The following is a 27,918-nucleotide window of genomic DNA, read 5'->3' as shown; positions in this document are numbered from 1 at the left end:
TATATGTTAGTTTAGGGTAACCCGACCGACCCTATTTTTCCCGCCGACCCCAAAACTTTTTTTTCATTTCTAAAAAAAAACAAGTCGCGTAAGGCGAAAATACAATATTTAGTCAAGTAGCTGTCGAACTCACAGAATGAAACTGAACGCAACGCAACGCAGCAAGACCGTATACTCGTAGCATCGTCACTCCACCGCCCGTGGCAAAGGCAGTGCCCGTGGAATTGACAAGAAGAGCGGGGTATTCGTTGCGCTGAGAAGGATAGCACGCTTTTCTGTACCTCTCTTCGTTTTAACTTTCTGAGCGTGTTTTTAATCCAAACATATCATATCTATATATTTTTGGAATCAGGAACCGACAAGGAATAAGATGAAAGTGTTTTTAAATTGATTTCGAAAAAAAATTTTGATAATAATTTTTATATATTTAATTTTCAGAGCTTGTTTTTAATCCGAATATAACATATTTATATGTTTTTGGAATCAGCAAATGATGGAGAATAAGATAAACGTAAATTGGGATCGTTTTATAAATTTTTATTTTTTTTTACAATTTTCAGATTTTTAATGACCAAAGTCATTAATTAATTTTTAAGCCACCAAGCTGAAATGCAATACCGAAGTCCGGGCTTCGTCGAAGATTACTTGACCCAAATTTCAACCAATTTGGTTGAAAAATGAGGGCGTGACAGTGCCGCCTCAACTTTCACGAAAAGCCGGATATGACGTCATCAAAGACATTTATCAAAAAAATGAAAAAAACGTTCGGGGATTTCATACGTAGGAACTCTCATGTCAAATTTCATAAAGATCGGTTAAGTAGTTTAGTCTGAATCGCTCTACACACACACACACACGCACACACACACGCACACACGCACGCACACACGCACATACACCACGACCCTCGTTTCGATTACCCCTCGATGTTAAAATATTTAGTCAAAACTTGAATAAATATATATAAAAAGCAACAAAGCCAACCTCCGACACATTTTGCGAACCTTACCGAGACTAAAAATAAAAATTGTGGGTTTTTTTATTTTAAAAAGCCGACCTACCGACCCTATTTTGTTGGGTCATGTTACCCGAAACCAACATATATTTTTCTTTGGCCTTACTGTTGGCTTGCACGAACACGAACACGAAGATGTCTTGATTCGTAGATGATCGGCTCGGTTGAGACGGCTGTGACAATTTCACAGTCATACATCTCTATTTTCTTTTCCGTTTTATGTGTATGTGCGTTTACTTTCGTTTAAATTCCGAGGCACTGCCGGTGTAACACGAAATTTTTACTCCACGAAAAATTTACTCAGGAGTAAATATTTCGGACGAAATTCTTACTCCGAGTACACTTTTCGTACGAGAAAAGAACTCCCCAAGACACGAAAAAATTACTCCCCCCACGAAATTTTTACTCGATCCCCATTTTTACATTTAGTCAAGTTATGACTAAATGTTTTAACATCGAGGGGGGAATCGAGACGAGGGTCGTGGTGTATGTGTGTGTGTATGTGTGTGTGTATGTGTGTGTGTGTGTGTGTGCGTGCGTGCGTGTAGAGCGATTCAGACCAAACTACTGGACCGATCTTTATGAAATTTGACATGAAAGTTCCTGGGTATGATATCCCCATACGTTTTTTTCACTTTTTTGATAAATGTCTTTGATGACGTTATATCCGGCTTTTCGTGAAAGTTGAGGCGGCACTGTCACGCCCTCATTTTTCAACCAAATTGGTTGAAATTTTGGTCAAGTAATCTTCGACGAAGCCTGGACTTCGGTATTGCATTTCAGCTTGGTGGCTTAAAAATTAATTAATGACTTTGGTCATTAAAAATCGGAAAATTGTAAAAAAATTATTTTTTTTATAAAACGATCTAAATTTACGTTCATCTTATTCTCCATCCTTTGCTGATTCCAAAAACATATAAATATGTTATATTTGGATTAACAACAAGCTCTGAAAATTAAATATATAAAAATTATTATCAAAATTTTTTTAACGAAATTAATTTAAAAACACTTTCATCTTATTCCTTGTCGGTTCCTGATTCCAAAAACATATAGATATGATATGTTTGGATTAAAAACACGCTCAGAAAGTTAAAACGAAGAGAGGTACAGAAAAGCGTGCTATCCTTCTAAGCGCAACTACTACCCCGCTCTTCTTGTCAATTTCACTGGCACTGCCTTTGCCACGGGCGGTGGAGTGACGATGCTACGAGTATACGGTCTTGCTGCGTTGCGTTGGGCTCAGTTTCGTTCTGTGAGTTCGACAGCTACTTGACTAAATGTTGTATTTTCGCCTTACGCAGTAAAAATCTCGTACGCAAAAATGGGATGCGGGCGAAGGGATAATGCCAATAAGTGATCTCGCGCACACGAATGTCGCGCTACCCTCCTTCCACCCCTTCCACCACCAAGACTAACAGTGGATAAGGGAGTAAAAATTTCGTACACCTGGCATGGGAAGTTAAATTGCTCGTGTTGGGGTGAAGTAATTTATTCGTTATTTATTCGTCAGGGGAGTAACATTTTTGTACGAAATGTTTACTCGGAACTCACCTGTCTTGGGGAGTAATTTTCTCGTGCAATGGGGGAGTGCTTTTTTCGTACGAAATGTTTACTCCGGAGTAAAAATCTCGTGGGAGTAATTTTCTCGTGTTACACCGGATAGCATTTTGTCTGTGAGAAACCATTCATAGTACGAAGCATGCAAGTAATTGGAGATTTCCGAATGCAAATATATTTTCTACCGATACAGCGGCATTTCATTGACTCTTTTTCCCCTTGCTCCTGTAGATTAAGCGATTATGATAACAAATTCAATTGAAATTTGGAAATGCCATTACCATTAGCTTATCAACAAGATATTTATTGGAGCGAATAAGTGGACGTTTGGGTCGAGACCGAACATCTGCAAAATATCGTGAACGTGTTTTCCCCAACTCGTGAGTATTACATTTCTTCAGAAAAAAATCACCCTCAACTCTGTCAGCAGTTGTCTTGCACATTCTTCAACAACCAATTCTTCTTCTTTTTGTCGTTCGCTGTTAGATCGTCAGTCCGGACTGCAGGGCGAAACGTGCTGTCCTCTCCAAGTCCTCTCTGGGGCCGTTTAGCTTCTTTTGTAGCGCTGTCTCCTCTAGCCAGATGGTGTCCCTCAGAGCACTGTGGTATGGACAAGCCTGCAGGATGTGCTCTGCTGTCTGATTCTTGCCACACGGACATAAGGGGGAGGGAACTAACTTCAGCTTTGTGGCCATATGATGGTTTATTCTGTTATGTCCAGTGCGGAGTCTGAGTAGGACGACTTGTTCTTCACGTTGGGGCAGGTGGTATAACAACCAATTCAACAGCATAGTCGACATCATAGTGCCCTCAACTCCACCTCAGAACTCCTGTTCATGATCACCTGCATAGGTAGTGTTCGTGAGAAACTCACTGGTCACCAATTAGACGCCCGCCCCAGTTCATTAACTGCTCATCGTTCAAATCAAATGAAATCAATAAAATCAAATTTTATTTTACGAGGGTTGTGGCATAAGCAATATAAACGAGCTTCTTTTCAACCAGCCCTCGCCCAGAGAGGGTCTACTCTAATCTTATATACATATCTATATATATGTACGACTAGTGTCTGTCTGTCTGTCTGTCTGTCTGTCTGTCTGTTCGCGATGCACGGCCAAAGTTATCGGTGGATCTTTTTCAAATTTGGACACCGTATTCAGCTACACCCCGGACACAACCTCATCGATGAGATATTTCAACACGTGCTCTCAGCGCGCAGCGCTGTGCGCGCTGAACCGATTTTTGTTGTTGTTGTTGTCGGGATCCACTACCAGTAACTCTTCCTTATCTTCTCCAGTGTTTTCAGCCGCGATTATCTCCCTTCCTCCGTGTGGCAAAGCCGGGTCCCAGGCGCCGCCTGGTATTCGGCTCTACTTCTTCCCGGCGAAGCCGGTACCCGGCGAAGCGGGTAATCATCTAGTATAATATACAAACGTAAAATAATTACAAAAGATAAACATAAAAGTAAAAAATAAAAAATAAAAGGCAGAAAAACTATTCACAGGACTATATATATAATTAATTCAGCTTAATAGAGCGAGCCACTGGCGGTCTCTGATCGCGATGAGACAATTAAGACATTGGAGATCCCTGGGAGGCTGCCGTTTGAGGTAGATGAGTTGCGATGGAACTTGAAATGAGATACATGTAAGAGACGCTGTTTGCTGAAGAACTGAAGAACATCCTAGTTCTTGAGTGTGTAAGTTTGTGTGTGTGTGTGTGTGTGTGTGTGTGTGTGTGTGTGTGTGTGTGTGTGTGTGTGTGTGTGTGTGTGTGTGTGTGTCAACTCTGCGTACAGAACCTCTGCGTACAAGTTCTGTAATATTCTTTTGAAAGACACACAATAGAATTTTCAACAGTTTGTTTGATGTTTGAGTTGATCTTATAGCTCTGTATTTATTACTTTTTTGTTTGCACTTCATTTAACAATGGACGCAACCAGATGTACCTCTGTTCTTCCTGTTGTTTCACACTATTTTGTCAACTGCCTTCTTCATAACTTCGATTTATTCGTTCTTTATTGTTGATTGATTGATTGAATGATTGGTTGGTTGATCAATTGATTGATTAATTGATTGGTTGGTTGATCAATTGATTGGTTAGTTGATTGATTGATTGATTGGTTGGTTCATCAATTTATTGATTGATTGATTGATTGATTGACTCATTACCTAGCCAAACACTACAGTTTCAACACATCAAGCCTATCACGGTCAGTTTTAAAGAACCGATGAGGAACACAGCTGAAGCAAGCCAGGTAGGTGAACATGTCCATCTGGGTTGCCTCGTCTAGCCAAACATTTTGATTGGCCTGTCGCTACAGCTGTCCGCCATTATGGGGCCGCTAACAACGAGGGAAAGGACGCTTATGTCATGAAAGATGGGCGTGAAAATCTATAAGCTGTTCGTTTAGCAGAAGTAATCGCCCCTCAACATGCGTCGGGACTGCTAATGAGATTGGTAAAGGATTTTGGGGGGATGGTTTTTCTACACCTGATTCGCATTGATGGTGTACGGCCTACGTACGACTCTTCCTTTTTCTGCGGGTGTGTTTTTCCAACTGTTTTTGTGTATTCATGATTGCCCTCTGCAGTTTTGAGGGTTTAATATATGTTCCTTGTTTTTTGCCTGTACGTTAGTTTGTTCTCTCTGGCTGGCTGGCTGGCTAGCTGGTTGCCACCCTGCCTGGCGGCGTGCGCTGATCAGTTCAAGTTGTGTATTTGTGGGGGTCGGAAAGCGCACATACTTACAAACACACGTTTGCGCCGCACGCACTCGTGGACGCACGCACGCACGCACGTACGCACGCACGCACGCACGCACGCACGCACGCACGCACACACGCACGCACGCACGCACACACACACACATACGCACACACACACACACAGTCGCGCGGGCGCGCGCGCGCGCCTGCACCCACACACACCGTCAGACACACACAGACACACACAGACACACACACACACACACACGCACGCACGCACACACACACACACACACACACACACACACACACACACACACACACACCATTTCACTTCAGTCTTGGTCCGCACGGCAACGGTGATCAGTCAAAATTGTGATTGTACAATATTCAGTTCAGCTCTTGTATTGTCAACAGTCTTTTTCCTAAATACCTGTGCATGCGAGATTACTTACTCGTTCCGCGTTTAAGGAAGTGGAAATAATGGACACGTGGCACAACTTCCTGTGTTTATACAGTATGAATGGTTTGCTATATTAAACAGTTTGTGTATCGGTGATGCCTCACAAATACAGAAGCCCTAGGCCTTTTAAGCTATAGCCTGCAGCAACAACTCATCAAGTAGCAGAGCTCGATGCCAGTTTACACAACTGTTTCTCCTTATGACCTCGGATAAGGATTCGTTCTGGAAATTTCTGGGGCTAATGTAAGATTGCGTAAGTCTGCGATTGTTGATTGCAAGAAAACTAAAACAGATAAACTGCTTAACGTTCGGAACCAAAAAAAAAGTAAAAAAAATTAAATCTTTTTTTTTTATATTTAAAGGTTGATTGCAATCGTAACATATGCTTCGTCTCACCGGGTGTCATCAAGGCTTTTTTTTTCTTAATAAATAAATAAATTGTAAACCATGTAAATGTTTTCAAAGCAAAAAGAAAAAAGATAAACAACAACAACATGAAGTTTACCATTTCAGTATGCCGATGCAAACTTAAAGCCGCTTTGCATGGTCTGAAAAGCCTGTCGAAGTCTTTTTTTTCTTTCCTCTCTGTCTTTCACGCCCTTTGGTTTTTTTTAAATTTTTCCCCCCAAAAGGCTTAAGAAAAGTTTCAGGTCATCATAAAAATAGCGCCTTTTTTGTTGTTTAAAAAAAAGTATTTGCCATAGAGTCATAAATGCAACTGTTAAATCAGTCAGTTTTGTTTTGTTGCGGCCGCTTGCTTTTCCAACTTCAGGTTGCTAGTATTTATTTTTTGTGTTATTCTTTTTTCACTCCCTTTGCTTTAATAAAAATTTAAAAAGTGAGAGAGAAAGAACTGTGCCTTCCCAGGCTATGCGCAAATTCAAGTTTAGTAGTGTCATCAGTGTGGGAACCAGTCGTATTGCGGCCACTGAAAGCAGTAATAACCATTGCAACAACAAACAACTGTTTGTGAAATGAACCAAAGAGGCATCATGAGTTGTTGCCAATTTGTTGTAGGCTATTATAATTCGACCCAGCGAGTAATTAGCGTAGCAGAAGCGCCTTGTTTTGGCACCACACGTTGTATCCACTTACACCACCAACGCCGCTCTCACGCAGAGAAGAGCTCAAAGCAAGGGGCGGCAACTGCATAAACTGCCAGAAATTGCCGGATTAGTGGGTAGCCGACAACAGGGGAGACAAGCAGCGGCCAAAGCAGGGGTACTTCTCTTTGATTAGCGAGTTTGAAGTAATTTGTCTGTGTGAGTACTTGCAATGATTACTTCCCGAGTGTTTCTTTTTATTGTTTTCTTTCCTTTGCCTTTCCTTGCTTTCTTTCTCTCTTTCATTTCTTTTAATTTCTTTTGTAATACCCCCCCACCCCCCTCCCCAACCGCTCTTTTTCCTTCATGCTTTTTTTCTCAGCTTTCTTTGTATTAAAAACCAATACTAAAGTAGAAAATAATGTTCGACATTGGAGCTAGTAGCTCACAGAAGAGTGTGCATTTTACTTACGGAGGGCGAATGCAGTCTTGAGACGAATAAGCAACAACTTGGGTATACACCCGATTGTAAACCAGTAATTAGTAGTCAGTGTACGACATTTTTGTTTTATGTTCCTCTATTCTTTTCTGTCTTTCTTTTTCTTTCCGTGTTGCGAGAGGATTTTAGGACCGGCACGGTTGGCCTAGTGGTAAGGCGTCCGCCCCGTGATCGGGAGGTCGTGGGTTCGAACCCCGGCCGGGTCATACCTAAGACTTTAAAATTGTCAATCTAGTGGCTGCTCCGCCTGGCGTCTGGCATTATGGGGTTAGTGCTAGGACTGGTTGGTCCGGTGTCAGAATAATGTGACTGGGTGAGACATGAAGCCTGTGCTGCGACTTCTGTCTTGTGTGTGGCGCACGTTATATGTCAAAGCAGCACCGCCCTGATATGGCCCTTCGTGGTCGGCTGGGCGTTAAGCAAACAAACAAACAAACAAAAAGGATTTTAGGCACCATCATTTTCTCTCCTTCGCTAGTTTCCTTTCTTTCTACAATATATTCCTTACGTTATGCCCTTCTTTCAAGTTGTAGCAATTAAAAACATAACTTGATTCGATCCAATGAGAATAGTTGCCCTGTATAGGGATTTCCTCAGTTTACAGAAGAAGAAGAAGAAGAAGAAGAAGAAGAAGAAGAAAAGATCCATATATATAGTCACGCACAAAAAGCCGGAATGAGCCTAAGCAGTCGCCATTAGTTGTTACGTCTCTGCTCAGTCATGCGCAGCGAAATTCGTAGCCGCTATATCGTTAGCAACCTGCATGAGATTAACACGCTCCGGTGCCAGAGTGTACCGTTATATTATCATTACTGGAACCACTTGTCCGGTTTTGGCTACGCTAATAGCTACCACCACGCCACTCTGACACCGAAGCCTCGCCAAATCACGTCTTTTCTCGTCTTGGCTACGACTCGAGAGGCGCTCTTTGATCGTGGAGGCGTGAAAGAGTCGTGTTTATCCGCCATCTTGTACTCCTGCTTGAGTTCATTGGAGCGTGAATCCGTTAGACTGTAGGAATGTGAGTGATCCGTTAAAAGCGGTTACGGTGACTGATGAGTTGTCCGGTTTTCTTTTTAATGAGTGTATGTCTGATCGTTGTAGTGTTTTTGTATTTACTTATGTCTGTTTTCAAGTGGTATCATCAGTAATGAACTAAACTCAGTCACAGCGCCGTGTAGGGGACCGGCTCCTTGTAATAATGTATGGACCACCTACTGTTCTGACCAACTAACGGTGCTAGAGCGCTCAAAACAATTTAATTCGCTGTATTTACCCTCTCTGGATAACTCGCAGAAAATGTCAAAACAGTTCAGCAGAAACACAATTCACAAAACCGTTAGGCTTTTTCTCTACTTCTTTTATTTTATTTTATTTTTTTACACTTTTGACACTACCGAACAAGAAATGAAACTTCTTTGCAAGAAAACAAGCTAGTTATATCAACATGAAACAAAAAGTGGTCCATAGTGGTGGCAATTTCATTACTGGCAATGCGTGTCTATCATGTTATGCCGGATGTGTGCTGATAAGTTCAGTCTCCGAGATCCATGTGGGTCCCCTATGAAGAAACAAGTCTTAAAAATTGTTTTGTTTTCAAACCGACGATTGGGTGGACATGAATACGATGATGCCGGGGCTGAGATGACTGAGGATCAAGTCGAGTGGCTGACTGTGACCAGATGATGGCATGGCCACTGACTCGATGATCGATCCGCGTGTTAATGAAGACAATATTGATGAGTTCACGAACTGCGGCATGCACGAAGGACGTGTCTTTGACGATCAGTCAGCCGGCTGTGATGTTGGTTGTGGTAACTGAATACTTTGGATGGTGTTGTTCACGAGTCAAGTTAATTTGTTGGTTCAGTATCTGCAGCCGTCTTCACTGGCAATGCTAATAAGTTACTCGTGTTTGCCGAATAACACTGTCACACACACACACGCACGCACACAAACACACACAAATACACACACGCACGCACAAACACAGGCTCACATACACACACACACGCATACACTGACACACACACACACACACACACACACACACACACACACACACACATACGCACACACAAGCACGCACTGTGACATAATCAACCATTATAAGCAAAACACTAGACCAGGCGGCCTACATTTAATTAAGCACAGCAATAACAAATAAAAAAAAAATCAATATTTTTTCACGCGGCTTCCTGAGTAGTAGACATGGAGATAAGGCCGACACTGATATACCGTAAGGCAAAGGCTATACACACTTCGAGTTTATCTAGATGTTCCGGTCTGTATAACCCTCCGACAGTGAAATACCTCGTTACAAGTTGTTGACTTTCACTGGCCAAACAACAAACATTTTGTTTATTCTATGTAGTTTTTACCTTGTTCTTAAGTGTTATTAACATATTTTTTAGTTTTCATTGCAGTTCTGTTGGTTTTTCTTTTCAACCTTAACTCTATGAGAATGAAATTGAAAGTCGTTTGTTCATTTTATACTCTCTCGTGTGCCAGGATACTGGTTCCAAATAACTTACATTACTCAGTGTTGTTGTCTACATTTCGAACGCTTACTAAACTTCTTTCCTATTTTTCCAGTTAAACCTAACGCCCACTGAAGCCTTGTTGCAAGGCATCGCATATAATTATAGAGAAAGAGATCTGTATACAATCGAAGTGTTTATATAGCCACTGCGATACATGTCTGCCAGTGGACTACATATAGCGGAGTCCCCAATCCAAGTACTATCAGACCAATTTTCTTTAATTATTATACAACTCTGCCTATGAACAAGATAAATGCATGAAACAAACAGCGAAGCAGTAACTTTCTTCCAATTGAATACCATCCTGAACTCAAGTAAAATGAGTTACTTCCCTTCGGGTCTCATTTATCCCTGACAGGATGCCTTGGTTTTCCTTCTCTGGAGAGGAAATCGATTTTTTTAATTTTTTGTGTGCATCTTTAGAGCTTTTTTAAATGTGTTATTGATATAAGCGGATTCGCGATCGTCGATAATGATTTTTCATGGTGTTGTGTAATTTTTAGATTACAAAGGAATTGATATGTATAAGACAGTTTCAAGCGAGCTATCTTTCGCGGGTGTATTTACTGTGCAAACAACTCTAAATATGGCAAAAGTGTCACGTGATAATCAGCTTTGGCTACGAAGCAGACGACACTTTTTTCCGTAACCAGTTGGGAGTGATGCAACAATATCACGGTCTCCTTCCCACAGCAGTCTCAACATTTCGACTTGTTTTCATCTTTAGAACGACGTCTTTATCATAACTGTGAAGAACAGAACGGAGATCACTGTCGAAGTCGGCCAATCTGCAATCACTTTCGTCTCAGTTCGTCTATTCTCAGAAACATTAGCGAAAAACATGGGAGATAACTCTGTATTCTTATTTTGATAGATTCCGCGCAGTAATTATGCATCCGGTCAGAGAGATATGCCGGCGATACGGCATGGACCGATGATGATCAGAATGAATGAATACATGATTATAGCAATAACAACCACTCATAACAATCACAGGGATTTTGAACATTTTCCCAACATAATGAAATCGAGGTCATCCAATTTCTTCATATTCTAGAAATGGAAGCTTTCTTTTTAACGTCAACCCCTGCCCCCATCCCCACCAGCTAGTCTACGGGACATTTCTCCTGTTAGAGACTGGCACATATTTATAAAAACATTTAAGCCTCAATCTTAAATGTTGTTATGTCGGGCGAACGATGTACCTCTGTATTCTGAATTGGTTTATTCCTATTCAGCAGGCTACTGTGTCAGCATTTGGTCTAGAATAGGGCGACATATTTGGGTTATTCTCAGACAGCTTAGTCTGGAAGCAAAACACCCCGGATGTTTACACCAGCACCAAACTTGTGGCACAATTTTCTAGCTCCAGTTTTCTTCAATTTGTCTAACTATACTAGTCACCTTGGTTTTGCTCGACCCACAACAGTAACTGTAGTCCTAGCAGTTTCAATTTAAAAATTGTGATTATGTCTATCTCCCCACTCTGCACCCGATTATGCCAAAAAGTAATAACCTGATAGAACAGCAATATGTTTGTTTTGAACTTCTGTATTTGTGGCAGAGGAATAGTGATTCAGAACAGCTAAATGTTTGGGTGTACATGGATAGACATTTTTACCCTGGTCAGGTTGTTTTTTTACTTAAAGAGGAATGTACAGCAGCAAGCTTGTTGCAAGTGGAATTTTGAACCCCAGTCAGGGGAGTTTGTTGATGTGTATATGTTACAGTCAAAACGGGAAATCAGTCATTACGGGTAATGACTAAAAGTTTTAGTCATTTCCGGAAATGACGGTTTTGATCAGTCATTACTGGAAATGCCTAAAATCTTTAGTCATTACCCGTAAATGACTAAAAATATGCTCTAGACATTACCAGTAATGACTGAACATGAACTAAATGTTCTGAGATGAATCCCATTATTAAAAAAATTGTGAGTCTTCATAGTTTGCTCCCCCACAATCATCTAATTTTTTATCCAATTATGCATGATATTGTGTTTCCATACAATATTTAACATAAGTCAATATTAAACTTAGTAATAATTCAAAAATCAAGCAAAACCACATTAAATTTATTTCAGTGGTACGTAGACACGAAGGTTGCACCCGTGTGTGCGAAAGCCATTTGCTATAAAACGCGCACTAAATGCGTGTACTTCTCTGATCGGCCAATAGAAATGCTATATAGAACGCACTCCCTTCGCCATAAAGCGTTCAAACCCCGAACCGCATAATCTCTCAATCTATTCGCAACTCTGATGTTAAACATTTGTCAATCTTTTATTTCAAATACACATTAGATAAAATGAACAGAAATTTGGAATAAAGAAAAGATAAAATGAACAGAAATTTAAAGAAAATGGAATTATCTCTCTCTCTGTCTTTGTCTGTGTCTCTCTCTGTCTGTGCCTCTCTCTCTCTCTCTTTGTCTCTCTCTCTCTGCCTGTCTGTCTGTCTGTCTCTCTGTCTCTCTCTCTGTCTCTGTCTCTCTCTCTCTGTCTCTCTCTCTCTCTCCCTCCCCCTGTCAATACCCCTTGCAACTAAACCGTCTTGAACACACACTTTGACGCTGTAATGACAAATACACATTTGATAAATTGAACAGAAATCTGGAGTAAAATAGAATAAATCAATGGAAAATTGAAGTAAATGACACACACACACACACACACACACACACACACACACACACACACACACACACACACACACACACAGACACACACACACACACACGCACACACACACACACACACACACACATTTCATTTGTTGTGGCAGTTCAGGCTTTGGTGGCAGCGACTGTTGCATTTTATCTTTGATTTGTAGCACTTGCACCTGTTAGTGCGACACTTTTTTGTTCCTGCACAGTTGCACTTGATATAACCCTGCCCACCACTCTGTGATCCGCGAATAACTGTTTCTCGCAGGCTCAGGATTGTGTCACAGTTAAGGTCTGCCGTATCCAGGAGTTTTTGTGGACATAGTTCAAACCCACTCCTTTCATACGAACCTTTTAGAATCCCATGTTTTGTTGCAAGAGTGTACGTGTTGTTATCTCGCCTTTTAGTCATTTCCGGAAATGACGGTTTTGATCAGTCATTACTGGAAATGCCTAAAATCTTTAGTCATTACCCGTAAATGACTAAAAATATGCTCTAGACATTACCAGTAATGACTGAACATGAACTAGCAGTCAGGCAATAAGGGTAAAAAATATTCACAAAGTTTAGTCATTTACGGGTAATGCCTAAAGATTTTAGGCAATTCCGGTAATGACTGATCAAATCAGTCATTTCCGGAAATGACTAAAACTTTTAGTCATTACCCGTAATGACTGATTTCCCGTTTTGACTGTAACATATATACCAGCTCAATAAATGTTTGAACTGTTTCTACCAGGGTTAAGTCTTAGATTGTGCGGTATGAGGATGGAAGTTGTGTGTATATGTGTAAATATGCGATAAGTGGTGTCGCGACATAAAGTCGAGTTACTATTGATATCACAGCATCATTTCTCGTCACCAGAATCGGGACCATCCAATTTCTTCATTTTTCATGAGACAGATGGTTATCATGTCGAGTAATTATCTCTTTCATGTCTATAGCTCCCCCCGGATACGGGTAGAAGATATTTTTTGTTAGAAACTGGCACATAGGTCTGTATTAGTTTTTAAAATCGAGTTACTATCAATATCACAGCATCACGTCTCGTCATCAGAATCGGAATCGTCCCACCTGTATCCCCACAGGTCAACGGGACATTTTTCTTGTTAGGAATTATCACATATTCGACTAATTAACAGTTCGGTTTACGGACATCTCAGCACCATTTCTTGTTATCAGAATATGAAATCATCTAAGGTCTTCCTCTTCTCGAAATCGCTGATCTTTCTTTCCCGTCTTCCCCACCCCAATAGGCCTATATCTAGCCTATCAGACCAATTGTCAATGTCTTCAAAATTTAATTTCTAAAACATCACAGCATCATTTTTCTTCATCGGAATCAGGGTCGTCCAATTTCTTCATCTTCTCGAAATTGCTGATCTCCTCCTTGACGTCGACCTTCCACATGTCGTCCAGCATCAGTTCGTCCTCGTCCTGATCGAACCGGCTGAAGGCGGAAAGACCCGACTGTGACGTCAGATTTCCGCTGCCGGCGCTGTACGAACTCGCCCGACGTGAGATCTCCTCCCTCTGCAATTGAAAAGACAATAAAGGTTCAGCCACAATTCGAAAAGGAAATGTCCATTTCGCAAAGAGAAAAACTTTGTTTAATGTTTAATGTACATGAATGAATTTCAAAGAAAACTTTCTCATTAAACCCGCTGATTAACTGCAAAAGAGCTTACGAAAATGACCTATTCAACTAACAAACTAACTAATTACTAACTAACTAACTAACCAGCAATTAGGATGTATTCTTCTATCAAACATTACCAAAGCAATCATGCACGCCGTCACGGTTGGCAAAAGTAAAGTATTGCTTGGACAGAGTGCATGTAAATTTGCTTTAGTTAGTCCCCCCCCCCCCCCCCCCCCCCCCTCCCAGCTTAAGACAAAGTGATTGCCTGACCACGTCCAGAGGGAGGTGCACGAGAGCTTCCGAGTCCTTTTCAACTTCCTTAATGAGATATATACCTTCTTCTCCTTCTTCAGCGTTCGTGGGCTGAAACTCCCACGTACACTCGTGTTTTTTTACACGAGTGGAATTTTACGTGTATGACCGTTTTTTACCCCGCCATTTAGGCAGCCATACGCCGTTTTCGGAGGAAGCATGCTGGGTATTTTCGTGTTTCTATAACCCACCGAACTCTGACATGGATTACAGGATCTTTTTCGTGCGCACTTGGTCTTGTGCTTGCGTGTACACACGGGGGTGTTCGGACACCGAGGAGAGTTTGCACACAAAGTTGACTCTGAGAAATAAATCTCTCGCCGAACGTGGGGACGAACTCACGCTGACAGCGGCCAACTGGATACAAATCCAGCGCGCTACCGACTGAGCTACATCCCCGCCAAGATATATACCGATACATGCACTGACTGGCGGTGACCTTACGAGTATTTTTCCTTTGCGTATAATTATGTTGTAGTGCAGGAATTTTGTTGTTGTGGTCATTTCCTCACAATACTAACTTCGTTCGCTTTTGACGTCAGAGATTTCACTTTAGATGAGAAGATGAGCGGGTCAAGAATAGACGTCTTGGTATGTTTAATCGATATTGTATCTCTTTAAATAACAGGGTTTTCCTTTAGGTTATCCAAACATGCCAAAGAAGACTCCAACATCCGAACATACTTTTATTGCAAAACAGATGAAACTGGTATAAAAAATAAAAAATAATTTTTAAATTTTTAATTTTGTTGAAAGCGACAATAACCTTCATGCGCTGGGCGCGATGTTTATGGAGCAGCTCTCTGTCTTCTTCTCTCGCCGAAGCGAACATTCGTAGTCTCTTGAACTCTTCTATATTCTCCATCGTCTTGGCACGAACGAAAAAATCGCGCAGGTGGGATTCTGAAAGGGAAAACGGATTACGTAAAGTTCAGTAGTTCATATATAACAATACTAGATGAATACCCGCTTCGCCGGGTACCCGGCTTCGCCGGGAAGAAGTAGAGCCGAATACCCTAGTACCCGGCTTTGCCGGGTGTACGCCGGCTTTGCCGGCGCACGAAGGAAGGGAGATAAACGCGCAAAACACTGGAGAAGATAAGGAAGAGTTACTGGGAATGGATGTACAGAAAAACCAAAATCGGTTCAGCGCTGCGCGCTGAGAGCACGTGTTGAAAATTTTCATCGACCAGATTGTGTCCGGGGTCTACCTGAATATGCCCACCAAATTTGAAGCAGATCATATCCATCGAGAACTTTGGCCGTGCATGGGGAACACATAGAAAGACAGACAGACAGACACACACACACACAAGCCGTATATATATAGACTAGAATGAATACCCGCTTCGCCGGGTAGCCGGCTTCGCCGGGAAGAAGTACTTAGAGCCGTACGCCGGCTTCGCCGGGTCCGAACAATGGAATGGGAACAGTGGAATGGGAACAGCACGAAAATGATTCAGTGGCCATAATGCCATTCCTGACCATATCGAGTCCCATCCTTGTCGACGAATGTAACCGTGTTAATCACCTTTGGAGGCGAACTCCACTCAAACAGGACTGAGCAAGTTATGGCTTCTCAAAGGAAGGCCAGTACATAAAATTACACAAAAGCCGCCAGACCACATCACAAACAGAACTGAACAATGCACAGGTGTTGCTCACATAGAGACACACACACACACACACACACACACACATAAAAAAAACCACAGAGAAGCCGTATCTATAGAGAGATAGATGACAGTGTATTTTTCGCGTGGCTATAAATTGATTCGACCTTTGCACTTTTACAGTGAGGATAATTTACGGGTCCAATTTACGTTCTGGACACTGCGTTGACCTTCTAAAAATAGTAACAGTAACAGAACGCCGGGAATATCCGAAGACGCTCCACTCACACAAAAGTGCACCATACGAAGGAAGGGAGGTAAACGCTGAAAACCTGGAGAATATGAGAAGATAAGGAAGAGTTACTTATAATGGTGAAATGAACACAAAAACCAAAATCGATTCAGCGCTGCGCGCTGAGAGCACGTGTTGAAATATCTCATCGATGATATTGTGTCCGGGGTGTAGCTGAATACGGTGTCCAAATTTGAAAAAATCCACCGAGAACTTTGGCTTTGGTGTGTCGGTATGGGGGCCCGGGTAGCTGAGGTGGAACCAAAATAGCTGAGGTGGAACCAAAATCGGTTCCGCGCTGCGCGCTGAGAGCACGTGTTGAAATATCGACCAGGTTGTGTCGTGTCCCGGGTCTACCTGAATATGCCCACCAAATTTGAAGCAGATCCATCGAGAACTTTGGCCGTGCATGGGGAACACATAGAAAGACAGACACACAGACACACAGACAGACAGACAGACAGACACACACAAGCCGTATATGTATAGATATAGATAATAAAATCCATTAACAAGAGGTGGTGTATAGCCTTGTGCCCACGTCCTGATTGTGCCCACACGCCACTGTGTCCACAAATGTGGCCCTTTCTGCGACTTTGGACACTGTTGATCTAAGCCTCTGATTGGAGAAACGCGGAATCAAAGTCTGAGCAAAATGTAAACAAACTTTACTGAGCTTACTGCAGGACTCCCACTTCAAGCTGTATTTCGAAAAGTTAAAGGAACTGATTGGACATTGTATACGTAAATCAGATGAAAATGACGGAAAACACATTAAAAAATGCACATTAAAAAAAATATGACCACGCAGTGACTGCTTTCGCCACAAATGACAATGGTGGGTACACAACAAGCATTGTCATCATTTTCACGAGTTTTCAATTTCATTCACAAACACCTGGAAAATAAATCTCATGTTCCCCATGCAACTACTCGAGGTGGTGAATGGGGTTTGAGCTTTCATGTGAAACGTGGATTGTCAAAGTAAAAGCCAATCAGGCTGATTGTTTGATGTGTGGAACCATCGTGGCTTTGGATTTGTGTTTCCGAGGACAACGATTGTAAGCATTCACTCTCAAAGACCCAATCAATGTTGATAATTACCGCGGCGACTCATGGTCAATTTGCAACTTATCTCTGTAATCGCAAAATCCACAACGAAAAGTCATAAACAAAAAAGAAATATGCTCAACACTTACTGAATTCACAGGTATGATCGCAGCTCTGTACATTTTCAGACTGGAAGAAAAGCGTCAACAAGCTACGTTTGACGTCACATACAAGTTTCACGTGTTATCTCGTGCTGCTGTGACGATGCTTTGTGGCCCGGAGTTGGATTCTAAAAATTCGTCTCCCTGTGGGTTATTGTGCATTTTGTTGCACAACCAAAATGATGACAAAAACGATGTTTGGTAGCTTGTTGTCAGACCAGCACTTTGTTGTTGGTCCTCGGGGAGCATGTCGCCTTTTGTCTCATATTTATCAACCGCGGCCTTCGGCCTTGGTCGATAAAGATGAAACAAAAGACGATATGGTCCCCTTGGACCAACAAAAAAGCTGGTCTGTCAACAAGCCACACAATGTATGTGCCCATATAACGCCAATGTGCCCACGTTTAGGTTTCGTGACAAGTTTCCTCGCAGGTTAATTTTCTTTTTCCCTTCCAAAATTTAACGTGAACACAATCTTAAGTTTGTCAGATAAGCTTATTTTCTTGTACGGTGAGTGTTCGTCTGTCCATAAAAGACCGCTGGGTCGAAGATCAGTGACAGTATCGTTCTGTTTTGTCACAATCATATGTACATTCCTTGCTTGTATTTTTTATTTTAAACCTAAACATCCTGCCCTCGATGATGTACGTGGTGATCTAGCAAGCTGAAGTGATCAAAAATACGTTGGAGTGCCTGTCAATAACTTTCTCCAAAAGGCCCGTTGGGAGGTTAAAATTAGTGTGCAACGATGTCGCCAGAATAGTGATGGCGGTTTACAACACGTTTTTATGCAGACGGTTCAATCCTACTGCAATGGCCAAGGAAAGAAAAGCCTGATCCGTGAGCTTGATTGAAAATGTTGTACCATCATAAACGTGAAGGGCGTACGTACTTACAATATTACCGTTGTGTTTTGCCCACGTGCCACAGTGCCCACATGTTGTTTAGTGCACAGCAAGGAAGAGACGGTCCACGTACGCAACTGTGGCCATGCAGATGTGTTCTTACTGTTATTAATCAAAGGCCAAACAGCGCAAAATTACGTTATAATAAATGACCTATTGAGAAGTCAAAGCAAAGAGTGTTGGTCACAGTACCTTTTAGGGATCCTCGCTATGACAAATTAGGAGGGGAAAAGAACATGATGCCCTGGTCTTCAGCTTCAAACAAATTATGGCAACAACTACCCCACCACCACCACCACCAACAACAACAATTAACACATAGACAATGAGACAGACAAACACCATCACACATATGCACGCACAAATACGCCACAACCGTACAAACACACAGACAAGCACAACATTTCAGAAGTCCAGATTTGAAAGTGCACAGCGGTGTCACGTCCATTTTGAAGATGATCAATTAAGTTCTCAGTGTATTTGTTTTCAAAAAGCATGTGAAAAGAAAATATCCCAGAGCAAAAGTTTTTGAGAGGAGATGAGTGTTTTTCTTACCTCCTGAGTTTGTTCGTCTACTTGTGTAATTACCTGTTGGAAAAATGAAACCAGAACTTAGCATGCACAAAGAAGAACAATCACAACATTTGTTTGTTTGTTTGCTTAACGCCCAGCCGACCACGAAGGGCCATATCAGGGCGGTAATCAAAACATGCATTTAACAGTATAACAATCATTCAACGAGAAAAGTAGGCCTAAATGCTTTCACTACTTGCCTTCGTCATGTCCCATTACAGTGGAAGCCTCCCTTTAAAGACCCCCCACCACCCTACCCGATATATCGATAGTTTGTTTGTTTGTTTGTTTGCTTAACGCCCAGCTGACCACGAAGGGCCATATCAGGGCGGTGCTGCTTTGACATATAACGTGCGCCACACACAAGACAGAAGTGGGCGGGGACGTAGCTCATTACCAATCAGCGTGGGTTCGATCCCCACGTTCGGCAAGAGATTTATTTCTCGGAGTCAACTTTGTGCAGACTCTCTCCGGTGTCCGAACACCCCCGTGTGCACACATGCGCACGAAAAAGATCCCACGTTCACAGCGAAAGTCTCAGGGCTTGGAAAACACGAAGACACGCGCCGCATGCATCATCTCTCGTCTCCGATTATCATGATCGTATTTCGATACTTTGACGAGACAAACCCAATGCTGGTGTGTCGAAGAAGACAGCCACAGCGGGCTTGTTCGAATCAAAGTATCACACCATAATTCAACGTATTACCAATACGTCCTGTCCCAATATAGACCAGTTGGTCTAAGAGGACGTTAAACCCTAATAGTCAGTCAAGACAGAAGTCGCAGCACGTGACATGCACAGGCTTCATGTCTCACCCAGTCACATTATTCTGACACCGGACCAACCAGTCCTAGCACTAACCCCATAATGCCAGACGCCAGGCGGAGCAGCCACTAGATTGACAATTTTAAAGTCTTAGGTATGACCCGGCCCGGCCGGGTTCGAACCCACGACCTCCCGATCACGGGGCAGATGCCTTACCACTAGGCCAACCGTGCCGGTCCTACCCGATAAAAGACTCGACCTCCCCTTTAAGTCCCTGAAACTTTTCAAACCCTGTTTTCTCAGAAGGTGTTCATAACCTTTTTACATTTACCACCATTTGAAGACTCCTTCTTTTTTAAGACCTGATTTTCTCAGGATTGCATACGTCTTAAAAAGGAAGAATCGACTAATGTGACATACAAAAAAACAAAAAAATGTGACAAAAAAAACCAAAAAAAAAACCAACCACCCAACTGTTCCAGCTTCATAAAATAATGTTATCCGACTGATTCACACACACTTGATCCTACTGTGATCGTTCTGTATCAATCCATTTACAGTCACTGTAGTTATTCAACCCTAAGAATATTCCACAATTTACAAACTTGCACAACCCTAACCCCCTTCCCACCACCATCACAAGCCTGACATGCTCAACATCCTCCAACATTTGATTTACATTTTTTTTTACTAGAACTAAATTTCTTGACCAAGTTAATTTTGGGCTGGCTAAAACAAAATTGAGTGCACTTGCCTGACCAACAAGCTAAGTTTTGGTCACCTACAATTGTGTGAAATTTCAAGGCTAATTTGCTCCCAAAATATCTGAGAAAACCTTAACTTAAAGTTTTTATGAACGAGGGTCAATCAAACTAGGTAAATCATATCGGCAGATCATCAAACCCTTGAATGTGCACTAGCTTCAAAAACAACTGAGAAAATGTAAACGTTAAGTTTTTATGAATCGAACACGACCCTGCTGTGACCCCATACGGGCGGACACTGCTCATTACTAAGACTCACTGATTACTCAGGTGAGTCAAAATTCACAACAACCAATAAAAACTTGCATAAGAAAATAACATGAAAGAAGTCCTCCAAATTTTAACACAAACAAATAAACATCAGGTATGTTGATAAAGCAAAAACAAAACAATACAAGTCGCGTAAGGCGAAAATACAACATTTAGTCAAGCTGTCGAACTCACAGAATGAAACTGAACGCAATGCAATTTTTCAGCAAGACCGTATACTCGTAGCATCGTCAGTCCACCGCTCGTGGCAAAGGCAGTGAAATTGACAAGAAGAGCGGGGTAGTAGTTGCGCTGAGAAGGATAGCACGCTTTTCTGTACCTCTCTTCGTTTTAACTTTCTGAGCGTGTTTTTAATCCAAACATATCATATCTATATGTTTTTGGAATCAGGAACCGACAAGAAATAAGATGAAAGTGTTTTTAAATTGATTTCGTAAATTTAATTTTGATCATAATTTTTATATTTTTAATTTTCAGAGCTTGTTTTTAATCCAAATATAACATATTTAAATGTTTTTGGAATCAGAAAATATTGAAGAATAAGATGAACGTAAATTTGGATCGTTTTATAAAACATTTTTTTTTAACAATTTTCAGATTTTTAATGACCAAAGTCATTCATTAATTTTTAAGCCACCAAGCTGAAATGCAATACCGAAGTCCGGCCTTCGTCGAAGATTGCTTGGCCAAAATTTCAATCAATTTGATTGAGAAATGAGGGTGTGACAGTGCCGCCTCAACTTTTACAAAAAGCCGGATATGACGTCATCAAAGACATTTATCCAAAAAATGAAAACAAAGTCCGGGGATATCATACCCAGGAACTCTCATATGTCAAATTTCATAAAGATCGGTCCCGTAGTTTACTCTGAATCGCTCTACACACACACACGCACACACACACACAGACACACATACACCACGACCCTCGTCTCGATTCCCCCTCCATGTTAGAACATTTAGTCAAAACTTGACTAAATGTAAAAAAAGGCAAGCTGAGCAAAGAAAGATAAGCTGACAAATAGTCTTCAGTTGCATTTTTGTTTTATTTATATAATTTTGCTCAGACAAAACTATGAACTTCTTTATTTCATTGAATAAATACACGTAGAGATTCATAACTCTGCATGTTTTTGTCTTTGTGAGTGCTGTGTGTTTTAGCTTCGAGGCAACTACGTACCTTCTCACGTGAACCACATTGTCATCAACCATAGATTCTTCGCGTCTGATACGTACATAACAAAAGAACAACCTTCCATTTTAACACATTGCAAAAATTCAACAGCCTGACTTCTTGCTGTGAAGAGTGGGCGTGTTTTGTTGAATTAAGTTTTTGAAGCTGTTTAATTAAGTTTTTCCCGCTGAACTTAATTAAAACGTCCAAAAAGGACCCAGTTCATTACTCGGAAGAAGAAGAAGAAGAAGAAGAAGAATGGAACTCGCGCTACAGAAAAGTTATCTATTTTTAGCAATACAAGTTCATAACTGACACTTGTGTCAATCTGCAACTTTAATTCCATAAGCTAGTCCCTAGCCCTGTCTGCACAGGCAGTAGGTTAGCTGTTGAAACTTGGTATCTGTGCAAGCGGAGGGATGCTTTTATCACATGCAAAAACCTGAACAGGTCTGTTATGACTGACATAATGGCTATAATGCAGCAAGGAATGTATCTTTCTGCCTCTGGTAGAAACATACAGGGATTAAGTTCAAGATCTTCAAGATTTTTGTTTTGTAGAATAACAATGACTAGAGCAAAAGAATATGAAAATATTAGATTTAGACTCTTAAAGTATTTTGACAAACTGAACAAAATAAACGAGCTATCTTCAAGAAACATGCCAGTTAAAACTAAAGACTAGCAGATTATTCTTCCCTTATTTGCTGTCCCGAAAGCAGGATGGTTAATAAAATACTCTTGACTGACTTGCCAAATAAATGATGAATCAATAGGCTACAAGTTCTTAGCAGTTCAAAGCGAGGTTGAAGATAAGAAAATTGGACACAAGTCTATAATGTCCAGTATACAATGTCTGTGCTAGGGGTGTCTAACACAGCTGATTCATCAGCCTTTTTGGGCAAGCCGACAGCTTCAGCATCACTGATGAACTGAATGTGAGGCGTCTGAATTGAGCTCATTTCAGATTCAAGACTGGTCCCACTTAATGGGGCCTGGCTGTAGCGTCTTCCTTTGATGACTCTGGTGTCAGAATTTGGTTCTTTCTTTGTTGAGCAATACTGTGTGGAGGAGAGCTTCATAGCAATACTGTTGGTATACTTTCCCAACTCTACCCTTGCGTTAGGCTGAGAAAGCTTCTTGGTGGTATCACTTTCGGACTGAGCTGGCTGCTCAATATTTCTGCTTATGAACTTTGAAAAGGGATCACCTACAAGTTTATTCGTACCAACCACTCTTTGTTGATGCTTGTTCCTGTATGGAGAAGTAACTCTAAACTTGGCACTTTTAATGTGTGCTTTTTCTGCCTCGATCATCAGCAGCCCTTTCTTTTTGTTTTTCAAGCCACTGTGTATGTTATTGCTGCCGCTGGATTGCCTATTTCCGCCGATGCTTTGCCTATTTCTGTCACGTCTGAGGTCCTCCCCCCCGCATTCCAGCATTGCTGGCTCAGCCTTTGTGGCCATGGTTTTCTGCTCTCCCCAGTCGATGAAGCCTTTTCGTTGGCACGGGTCTTCTCCACTGAATGGCATGATTTTTCTCGCTGAACTGCTCTCCATACATCCCCCCGTCTCCTCTCCTGCTCCAAGAACGCAAGGTTTGCTTCCAAATCCTTTTCTTGTGTCGTTTCCGCTGAAAGTGACAGACAATTTACCGCCTCCGGCTTCCTGGTAGCTGCTCTTTCTCTCTGAGGAGTGGTCATCTCTGCCGTCAGACATGCGGTTTACCAGCACAGCGTTTTCTAGATCCTCCAGAAAGTTGGGAATAAGAGAGGTCTGCGTTTTCAAGGAATCGTGCCTATGTATTGGTGACAACAGCTGAGGACGCGAAAAAAGTGCCGAGTTTTTATGCTTGATAGAGTCGTGCAAATGACAGCTGCTGTTACTGATTGTGACGTTGAGGGAATTGGCGTCGGAACCATGAGAATCAGAACACTCACTCATAGATCGAGAAGGCGGGGCCTTCCTCAGCCGCTGCTTGATGTCGCTGGACACCAGTCGGGACTCCATTGGCGGTAGAAGTTGGAAGGATTGCCAGAATGTTTTGGCATAGCTGACTTCTTCCTGAGAGCAGCCAGTGAAGACAGCACGATGCGGCTGCTGCGTTAGGTCTACCGTTTTCAACGCCATGTTGTTTACGCTGCTTCGCCTTAGCAGCAGAAACTGAACAGAGTGAGGACCCGTACATTATGAGAAATCGTGAAATGAAATCAAAGCTAAATACCTATTTTCGGCACTTTTTTGGTGATGTATACTACAGCATAAAAAAAGCGCTCACGTTTTTCATGAGGAAAGATAAAAAGTACAGACATTTTGAGCCATAAAAAATGTAACTGCATTTGGGACTGATTACTGAAAATTTCCAAACGACTGTTTCCGGCGTAACACTTCCGGTTTATCAGACGATGTCCTTCAGGTGCACATTTCACGTCGCCTTGTCCAAAACTTCAGTGATTGCACGATGTGGAAACAGCGATTAGCTATCACCGTTCGTGCATTTAGCACAAGCGCACGCGTAGAAGGCAAGAGAAGCAGGGAACCGTTCGACAAACGATTTCCAGTGACCGGCAAACATGGTGGACCCAGACGCAAAGGGGGAAGCCAAACCATGGAAAAGTTTCTTGCCGTTCATAGTAAGTAACACAAACACTTTTTCTGCTAAATATGTGGCCATGTTTGACTCCAGCGGCAGACGACTTAGCACACACACACACACACACACACCCACACACCCACACACACAAGTATACCGCACTTGCATGCACACACAGAGTGACACACAGAGTGAAACTGAAATACATATATTGTAGTGAATGCCGAGCTGTAAACATAACAAGACGAGACATTTCAGTCATGCATTCTATCGCTCTGACGTACATGAAAACACACGTGGTAAAAGGCAGTACTCAAGCCCAGCTTCGAAAGTACTGCTAAGTAAAAGCCGCCCGGGGCTTGTAACTTGTAATGCCCAGCCTTATCGTAAGCCCGGTGTCACAAACTGAAAACTCTGCCTGAACAATCCTTCTCATTGCGGTCAATGCGCATGCGCTAACATGTGGAGATTAATCAGGTCGTGAGCAACCTAACCCTAACCCATGGTTCGTTCGGTCAAACTCTTGAACTCAAAGGGTCGCATTTTTTAAGTCCAAGATCAGCGCATGCGCGTTGACCGCAATGAGAAGGATTGTTCAGCAGAGGTTTCAGTTCGTGACACCGGACAGCATAACGCCACGACTACATTATCGAGTCACATAAAGGCTAGCTCGCCCCAACAGGTAGACTTACCAGTCTCTAGTTGTTGTGAACTTGGTGTGTAGGTCTTATTAGCTTGGATCTTCGCTAAACACTAACCAATAAGCCCGCCGAAGCGTGGCTTATTGGTTCCGGTCACTGTAAGGGGAGTTGTTGTAAGGGAAATCCACAGACACTACAATATGGTATATCACAGTGGCTACAGTTTTTTGACGGCGTATTGCGGCTCAGCCATGATATGGTTATGCCAGAACAGCGTCATTCTGCTTGACCCCAGCATTACGTCAAACTTTATTTTTGGCCTTGATGGCATTTTTGAGTCACTTGAGAAAAAGTGACTATGTAATCGGTCAGTGTTAGTCTGTACGGACGGCCGGCCGGCAAGCTCAAATGTTCCTCATTCCCCAAGGCACTAAAGGATAGCTCCTCTGGGAAACCAATCAGGAGTAATTCAGGTTAGACATATTATTGCAGGTACATTTTTCTTAGGATGATAAACAGAGGAACAAGTATGGAACATATACAGGGATGGCCAAATCTCAAAAATTTTATCTTGCCAACCAGGCGAGTAACTTCAACAATGTTACTAGCCCACCTGAATATACGCTAGCCCGGTACATACCACAGTTGCTGCATCTGCAGTGTTTATATGGCTTTGAAACTCAATATTACAACCAAAAATGTTGCATTAGCCCAGAATGTTCACTGGCCAGCCAGGCAAGTTGCCAGACGGGTTCTACCAGCCAGGCGGATTTTTTACTCGCCCCTGGCGATCGGGCGGACGATTTGGCCATCCCTGTATATATATTATTCTTTATTGGGAGGGGTCCTCATCGGAGGGGCCTTGCATCCCAGGTACCTCTGTCCTTCCTTCGTCTTACCAAACTGCCAATCATTTGCTTTGATATGCTTTATTCTCTTTTTTCAGATGTTCAGCCTGCAGGGTATATTGACAAGAAAAAAGGTCGCTACACAAATGTACCTGAGATGATTCCTGATTTTGTCGTTCCTGATCTCACAGGCTTTGAGGTGGGTGCATTTTATTTCCTAATTTATCAAACGCGACCACCTCCTTCTCAGTCTGTTCCTGTTCTGTCGTCTTTTTGTCAGGAAAATCAACACACCAGACATCACATGGTTTGATGCTCAAAACAAGTATTTGTTTGGAGACTAGGCTAGAAATGATAATCTAATTAGAAAGTAAAAAGTTGACTAAGCACTTCGGGTCCATGTCTTTCTGTAGTCTTTGTCCAAGGACAGTTTGGAAGACAAGGTGTGGACTCTAAACCTTTCTTGCTAATACAATTAGGATTAAATCAGTAAATTTATAGTAATTACTTTGTTTTTTTCTTCAGTACGCGACCCACGCCATCCGATTAGGGAGAAACCTTTTCCTCGCCGCTTTGCAGAGTATGGGTCGCACATGACACACAATATCCGAATGAGAATAAACACCATAAAATATCTTCTGTAATTCCATATGGGTCGTCCACGACCCACATCAGGACTGTGTAGTTCAAATGACATCATCGTTTATAAGTTTCTTTACAATGATAATCCTTCTAAAAAGTGGCAGAGAGAAAGGTTCTATGGTGTTTGAAGTCTCAATCAAAAACTCTCAATAGTTTCAGAGATACAGACACTTTTGTGAGGCTCTGGGTCGTCCACGGCCCAGTTAGCACAGCAAAAGTTTAATAAGTCAATACAGAAGAATAAACTTGAATTCATTTTGTTAACGTTGTTTCAGCTGAAGCCGTATGTGTCCTACAAGGCCTCAGAGATTCAGCAGACGAAGATGACAGCCCGCGACCTGTTTCAAGCTACCTACGCTGCAGAGCTGCAGAAAGACATAAATGAGGGCAAAGTGGTGATAAAAGATGAAGAGTTTGTGAGGCTAAACACAGGCAAAGACGATAAAAGATAGCGTTAAACATTCAACAATGTGTGTGAGCGTGTGGGTTTTGATTGATAGTTGTATGCTGTAAGAATGTCGACTTAATAATGCTTTGATGATTGAAGAAAATAAATTAATAGAGCAACAGTTTGGGTGATTATTTCTGGAGTATGTAATGAATGTTTATGTGTCTTGTTCGAATGAATCTGTGATGTCCTTTTGTTCCCATCATAGTTCCCATAGCAAAATTGATATTGCATGATTTATTTGCATTCGAGGGTTTACATTTTCATCATTTATTGTATCCTGAAGTTGTCTTTCTTTATTTTGTGTTTAACGTCGTTTTCAACCGTTCAAGGTTATATCGCGACGGACTGAAGTTGTCTGTCATACCTCATTTTTAAAAGGTGCGGGAATAGACAAATTCTGAAAATAACTGTTGGGTTTGTATGGGTTGTGAAAGATTGAATTCACTTGCTTTTAGGCTGACAATTTGAATTCACGGGCCAATCACTAGCGAGGGGTGTGTCTGAAACACGTGGACAAGGAGTACATTTCTCATTACTTTATTGTCCCATCGCTGGGAAATTCGGGTCGCTTCCTCCCAGTGGAAAGCTAGCAGCAACGGAGTCGCGCTACCCAGGTGTCTGCGTGTTTAGGTGTATTCAGCCACCTGCACTTATGGCAGAATGACCAAGGTCTTTTACGTGCCATTGTGATGACACGGGGGTGGGACATGGCTTCCGTCTCTG

At 41.9% G+C, this 27,918-nt stretch overlaps 2 protein-coding genes across 2 annotated transcripts; one reads left to right on the top strand and one right to left on the bottom strand.

Annotated features, from left to right (window-relative positions):
- Positions 1 to 9,400: 9,400 nt before the first annotated feature.
- Positions 9,401 to 24,189, bottom strand: LOC138973107 (cilia- and flagella-associated protein HOATZ-like). The gene is made up of 4 exons (XM_070345768.1): positions 23,961 to 24,189; positions 19,027 to 19,059; positions 15,217 to 15,353; positions 9,401 to 14,029 (listed from the first exon to the last, which is right to left on the bottom strand). The coding sequence occupies exons 1-4, from the start codon at positions 24,148 to 24,150 to the stop codon at positions 13,820 to 13,822; spliced, it is 570 nt and encodes a 189-aa protein (XP_070201869.1). The 5' UTR covers positions 24,151 to 24,189; the 3' UTR covers positions 9,401 to 13,819.
- A 202-nt stretch (positions 24,190 to 24,391) lies between these two features.
- On the top strand, positions 24,392 to 27,313 carry LOC138973109 (large ribosomal subunit protein mL41-like). Its single transcript, XM_070345770.1, has 3 exons — positions 24,392 to 24,653; positions 26,201 to 26,301; positions 27,020 to 27,313. Exons 1-3 carry the CDS (start codon positions 24,482 to 24,484, stop codon positions 27,194 to 27,196), a joined length of 450 nt encoding a protein of 149 aa, XP_070201871.1. The 5' UTR covers positions 24,392 to 24,481; the 3' UTR covers positions 27,197 to 27,313.
- The last annotated feature ends 605 nt before the right edge of the window (positions 27,314 to 27,918 follow it).

This window comes from Littorina saxatilis, linkage group LG8 (genome assembly GCF_037325665.1).
Source record: "Littorina saxatilis isolate snail1 linkage group LG8, US_GU_Lsax_2.0, whole genome shotgun sequence".
NCBI lineage: Eukaryota > Metazoa > Mollusca > Gastropoda > Littorinimorpha > Littorinidae > Littorina > Littorina saxatilis.
The sequence above is the reverse complement of the archived record's forward strand: the minus strand, read 5'-3'. Positions and strand labels throughout refer to the sequence as shown.